The sequence below is a fragment of the Molossus molossus genome, unplaced genomic scaffold, assembly GCF_014108415.1.
Source record: "Molossus molossus isolate mMolMol1 unplaced genomic scaffold, mMolMol1.p scaffold_m16_p_20, whole genome shotgun sequence".
Lineage (NCBI taxonomy): Eukaryota > Metazoa > Chordata > Mammalia > Chiroptera > Molossidae > Molossus > Molossus molossus.
The window spans coordinates 27,070,129-27,076,102 of record NW_023425356.1 but is presented as its reverse complement, the minus strand read 5'-3'; the positions used below and the strand labels follow the sequence as shown (position 1 = coordinate 27,076,102).

The 5,974-nt window shown below is 49.8% G+C and overlaps 1 protein-coding gene across 2 annotated transcripts; it reads left to right on the top strand.

The window, feature by feature from the left end:
• Positions 1-1,120: 1,120 nt before the first annotated feature.
• On the top strand, positions 1,121-5,150 carry HJV (hemojuvelin BMP co-receptor). 2 transcript variants are annotated; one of them, XM_036272975.1, is made up of 4 exons: positions 1,121-1,259; positions 2,499-2,685; positions 3,055-3,653; positions 4,146-5,150. In XM_036272975.1, exons 2-4 carry the CDS (start codon positions 2,589-2,591, stop codon positions 4,770-4,772), a joined length of 1,323 nt encoding a protein of 440 aa, XP_036128868.1. In that variant the 5' UTR covers positions 1,121-1,259; positions 2,499-2,588; the 3' UTR covers positions 4,773-5,150. The 2 variants fall into 2 exon arrangements, with proteins under 2 accessions (XP_036128868.1, XP_036128869.1); XM_036272976.1 differs by lacking the exons at positions 1,121-1,259; positions 2,499-2,685 and having other exon boundaries at positions 3,055-3,091.
• The last annotated feature ends 824 nt before the right edge of the window (positions 5,151-5,974 follow it).

Genomic DNA, 5,974 nt, shown 5'->3' with positions numbered 1-5,974 from the left:
CATTTTGGTAATAAAAGCCTTTATGGTATGGTCTCATGTGGTCAGGGGAAAAACTAAATTTGTCAGATATATTTGTATAATAAAGAGAAGGATCCTTTGTGGGCCTCTAGATTGTGAATTAAATGTAGAGCCAATTAATGCAGATGCTTTAGTGACACAATTTGGAATCAGCCCATGCTAATTTCATTTGGCAAGTACTAAGAGATGAATGATCCCAGATGCCTATGGCTGCAAAAATGTGACATGGCTAAATTCCTTGGCTGCAAGATTTTAAAAAGTCACAGGATTATGTTACTCCACAAAAGTATCTTTCTGAGTCTCTTTTTCTCTGTTTATCTCCCCAAGTGCCCCTCCTCTATGGATTAGTAACCATCAAAATTTATATCCCCATTTCTTCACTTCTTTGCCTTGGTTAATCTCCTCCCTCAGCAACTCAGTAGGGCGAGTGTGTGTGCGTGTGTGTGTGTGTGTGTGTCCGGAGGGAAGAGAAATTGCTATATAACTAAGGGAATGAAAATGGAGGTAGTAGGGGGCTAGACAGCTGCAAGGCTCGGACCTGGTAGACTGAAACAAACCCTCATCCTAAACAACTTAGAGCTCAGATTTCTTCTCTGGACAGCTGGCTTTTTCAGTCCTTCTGAAATACTCTGCAAAGATGGGGGGAGGGCTGTGAACTTCCTCTGTTATGGACCTTATTTAAAGTCAGCTCCCCCCTAGAAATGTTCTGTAGAAACTAAATGCAATATTCAATACAGCAGACATGAGGGCGGGAAACAAGATGCATACAATTGCCCACTCTAATTTTTAAAGGCTGGGGGCTCATTAGTGACCATGCTGGAGGGCTGCCTGGAGTAGGCAGTGACTAGAGTCATATAAGCTGGAATTGGATATCTGACTTGCCTGTCATATTTCTGTCCCCCCTCCCCTACTTGGCACCCTATACTCCACATTCTTTCTAATCCTCCTACTCTCCCCACTCCCACACCCTACCCCCACCCAAGCTCCTGGAATTTTGGACTTAGCTATTTTTAAAACAGTCAACTCACTAGCCACCTCCCTCCCCCACTCAGCTGTTCAGTGCTCCAGCCAGCCCACACCAGACCTTCTCTGGCTCCCTGACCTGAGATTGCAGCAGGCCTGGGGACCTAGGGGAGACATGGAGAAAGAGACGGGGGATCCCCTGGCTGGAGCTGACCAACAGAGTAGGCAGTCATGGCTGGAGAACGGGATAGCAGAGTAATGTTTGACCTCTGGAAACAGTAAGTCAAAATGAAATTGCAATTCCTTTAATAAGCTTTTGGATTGAAGTTAGACTTTCATAAAATTACAACAAATATCTCTGGTCCAAAAGCTAAGATCTCTTCCATGCTAAGGTGGCCCAATCTCCATTTCTCCTTCTGTCTTATTGCTTTCTGGCCTCAGGCCTCTGGCCATTTGAAGATTAATCCTCCGGCTCTCCTCTGGCAGTTTTAGCTCTTTCCTCACCTTGTTACCTCAAGACTTCTGAGGAAGTGCTCTTTAGGAGGAGTTCCCACATCCCCTAGTCTGTGGTTTTCTCATCAAGGCCAAATTTAACCTCACATGATTAGTCATGATATTCCTCTACCCTGCCCCTGCTTAGCAGTGCCCTTCGCATTGGGCCTCCAAGGATGGTGACCACTCCTGGTCCAAAATGATTTCTCCCCACAGCTCTAGTCCTGCCATCCTGTTCTCCCTCCTGCATGACTCTGCCCCCAATCATAGCCTTACCCCAAGAGAGGCAAGCCCCTCCCCAAGTCCTCTCCTCATCAAAAGACTGAGAACTTCTGAATTTGCAAACGGAAGATTAATGGAAAAAGTGATTCTTCAGTCAGGTTTGGAAATATTCAAGAACTGTTGACTCATAACAAGAAAATATTAATTTGCATGCTTGGGTTGTACCCCACAATTCGATGAGAGAGAGGGATTCTAATTGCAGCTCTCTAGAAATGGGTTCCCTTTCTATTTGATTACTGAGGGAATGGGGATTCCACCATTACTCCTTCTTGCTGAAAATTCTGACACACACACACACACAATGAATGACCCCTGCTGTTCCCTCCTGATGGGGAGAGGCAAATAAGAGGTATGTTTCTGAAGTACTTTTCAGATCCTAATTCTACCTGGGAGCCTACTGGAATGATTGGGATCTGATCTGTCCCCATGATTCCTCCTTTTTGGACATTTCTGCTGTTTGGTAGCTCAGAATGGGGCAACACAGTGGACTCTGCCCCCCACCCCACCCCACCCCAGTCCACTCAATGTTCCTCCCACCCCCACCTGGAGGTATTGCATAAGGGACCTGAAAGTGGTCACAAGAGCAGAGCACAGAGGTGTAACAGCCACACAGGGTTCAGGGAGCCCCTTCTCCCCAACCTTCAGTCTGCTTATCCTTTTCTTGATCTTTCCAGATTCCCTTCACATCATCCTGAACAATATTCAATTTTTCTCTTTCCCCATGCCCAAATTTCTCTTTCCAGTCTCTTACAGGACGGCCAGCCAAAATTCGCTAGGTAGGACAGACATCAGCTTGAAAGAACTGGAGCCTGGGGGGACCTGGCCGGATAGGTATGGGGGATCCAGGACAGTCCCCTAGTCCCCGGTTCCCCCATGGCAGTCCCCCAGCTCTAAGCACTCTCACTCTCCTGCTGCTCCTCTGTGGAAATGGTAAGGAGGGGCCAGGGAAGGACTTGGGGATCTAGAAGGCAGGCTGCTGTCTGGGGTGGGCATATGAGCAGGAGTGAGTGAGCGGAGAGGGGTGCTGAGGGGTCCCTTGCCCGCTCTCAATCAGGTGTATGTTATTTCCCATTCAACACTGGGAACGACCTCCACCGACCCGGAGAAGAGCTCTAGCGGGCTTATACGTTTTCAGCAAAACTGAGTGAAGACGGGACTAGGGACCTGGGGAAGGGGACTTGGAGAGGTCTTGTGTGGGCTTAGGAACCGCTGGAATCCCCTGGTGAGATGTGGGGGAGCATACTCCGACGGTAAGGGGATCTGGAGCCCGTCTCACAATCCTCTGCTTTATGTCCTCAGCTCATTCTCAGTGCAAGATCCTCCGCTGCAATGCTGAGTATGTATCATCCACCTTGAGCCTCAGAGGTGGGGGTTCACCAGGAGCGCTCCGAGGAGGAGGAGGGGGAGCAGGAGGAGCAGGGGGAGGCGGAGGGGGAGGCCGGGGTGGCGGGGTGGGCTCCAGCGGCCTCTGCCGAGCCCTCCGCTCCTATGCGCTGTGCACCCGGCGCACCGCCCGCACCTGCCGCGGGGACCTCGCCTTCCACTCCGCTGTGCATGGCATCGAGGACCTGATGATCCAGCACAACTGCTCCCGCCAGGGCCCCACGGCCCCTCCTCCGCCCAGGGGCCCGGCCCTTCCAGGCGCCGGCCCTGTCCACTCCGGCCCCGCAGCCCCAGACCCCTGCGACTACGAAGGTCGGTTTTCCCGGCTGCACGGTCGTCCCCCTGGCTTCTTACATTGCGCCTCCTTCGGGGACCCCCACGTGCGCAGTTTCCACCACCACTTTCACACGTGCCGTGTCCAAGGAGCTTGGCCCCTGCTGGATAATGACTTCCTTTTTGTCCAGGCCACCAGCTCCCCCGTGGCTTCGGGGGCCAACGCCACCACCACCCGGAAGGTCAGGACTCAGTTGCTCCTCCAGATCCTCCCTGGTCGCCCCACGGTGCCACTCCCACCCCAGTCCCACTACTCCTCGGGGAGGCTCCCTAGTCCCTGTTTTCCTCCCCCTCTCGCTTAGCGGTAACCTCTGCCTCCTACCAAACACTCGCTCCTGGAAATCACTTCCCCTTAGTGGGAATTTCACTCAAATTCCAAAAGACACTGAAGAGAAAGTTGGGGAAAGGAGAGCTAAGGAACCCTGGGATGAAGAGTTACAGAAGGGAACCTTTCCTTCTCCTGTGGGAGTTGCTGAGATTGTGGCCAAAAAGGAGAAAGGAGTTGAGCAGGGATGAGGCGATATTGGAACACGATGAGAAGGGGTGAGGAGTGAGGGCCATACTCAGCCTTGTGTCTCCGCTGGGATCAGACCCCTACCTAAGAGGACAGATTGGGAGAAGGGGGAAGGATGCGCTGAGCCCAAAATGAACTCTTTTCTCTCTTGCCCTCACAGCTCACCATTATATTTAAGAACATGCAGGAATGCATTGATCAGAAGGTCTACCAGGCTGAGGTGGACAATCTTCCTGCAGCCTTTGAAGATGGTTCTATCAATGGAGGTGACCGTCCTGGGGGCTCAAGTTTGTCCATTCGAACTACTAACCCTGGGAGCCATGTGGAGATCCAAGCTGCCTATATTGGTACAACTATAATTATTCGGCAAACAGCTGGCCAGCTCTCCTTTTCCATCAAGGTAGCAGAGGATGTGGCCAGGGCCTTCTCTGCTGAGCAGGACCTACAGCTGTGTGTTGGAGGGTGCCCCCCAAGCCAGCGACTCTCTCACTCAGAGCGCAGTCGTCGTCAGGGAGTTGTAACCATTGATACTGCCAGACAGCTGTGCAAGGAAGGGCTGCCAGTTGAAGATGCTTATTTTCATTCCTGTGTCTTTGATGTTTTGATCTCTGGTGACCCCAACTTCACTGTGGCAGCGCAGGCTGCTCTGGAGGATGCCCGGGCCTTCTTGCCAGACTTAGAAAAGCTGCATCTCTTCCCCTCAGATGCTGGGGTCCCTCTTTCTTCAGCAACCCTCCCAGCCCCACTCCTTTCTGGGCTCTTTGTTCTGTGGCTTTGCATTCAGTAACTAAGCCAGCAAGCCCTTGATTGGTTTGGAAATGATTTGGAGATAGAGATGGGCAGGGAAGAACATAAAGAATCGCTGAAGGAAACAGCGGGGACTGGGAGACACATGACACAATGACCTTTATCCAGAGTTCAATAAGGCCACAGCTCAGAGGTGAAATGATCACAGAACAAGGATTTCTGGACCAGGTTTCTGCATTCCAGACTCTTTAGGGACTCTCCACCAGTTTCCTCAATCCCGTTTACAGTAAGTGAATTGTCCGGCCCATCTACTCCTGAGATCACCTGACAAGCTCAGAGGTTGTACTTGTCCTGATGATTAGTAGAAAACTGAGAGTTTTAACAGGAAAGAACTGAAAGAGGAAGACAAGAGCACTATCCCCCAAAAAAACACAATGACTTCTAAAATGATTAGGGAAAAGAGTAGTTGATGAATAGATGTGGGTAAGATGTGTTCTGCTTTCTTGGTTCAGAAATGAAGTGGGGGTGGTCTGGATCTTGGGGCGAAGGAATCTCTTCCTCTGGAGAATGCCACAGATAGGAAACTATCATCCTCACCCCTAACTAATATGCTATTAAAGCTCTGAATTATTCACTCCTCCTCTGTTGCCCATGTTGAATCTCTTCACAGATGCTTGAAAATGAGTGGAGACAATGTACTCACTCCACTGAAAGAGGGCTTGGAAGCCTCAGACATTGTTTCTGCCCGCAGGAAGTTTACAGGCTGTCAGGGGGACAGACCTGATTCACATGAAGGAGTGATGAGTGTGTAATTATTCACTAAATTCTATAGTCTGTGGATTCTGATGAGAAGATGGCTGGAGAGAAGCCAAGAAATAATAAGTAATAAGAGGTAATAGAGGAGATGGGATTTGAAGTGATCTTTGAAGATTGGGTAGGATTTGAATTGTTAAGGACCTTCCAGGCAATGGAAACCATCTGACGTTATGCATAGATTCATGACCCAGTGAGGAACCCAGCAGCACTCAAATGACTAGGCAGGAAGTAATGGAAGAGAAGGTAAGGTGGGCGGAGACCAGATTATGAAGCACCTTGAAAGTGGAGCCAAGGAGTTTAGATTCAATTAACAGCTAACATTTCTTCAGAGCTTAAAGCTTGTCGAACAATGTCCTTTTTTTTTTTTTTAATCCTCACCTGATATTTTTCAATATTTTGTTCAGATAAAGTGGGAGTGAGAGAGAG

Bases quoted from the DNA above. Each gene is read 5' to 3' on its own strand.
- HJV (XM_036272975.1), top strand. From the start codon at position 2,589: ATGGGGGATCCAGGACAGTCCCCTAGTCCCCGGTTCCCCCATGGCAGT. The intron at 2,686-3,054 runs GTAAGGAGGGGC...TTATGTCCTCAG, and splicing joins GCTGCTCCTCTGTGGAAATG to CTCATTCTCAGTGCAAGATC. The intron at 3,654-4,145 runs GTCAGGACTCAG...TTGCCCTCACAG, and splicing joins ACGCCACCACCACCCGGAAG to CTCACCATTATATTTAAGAA.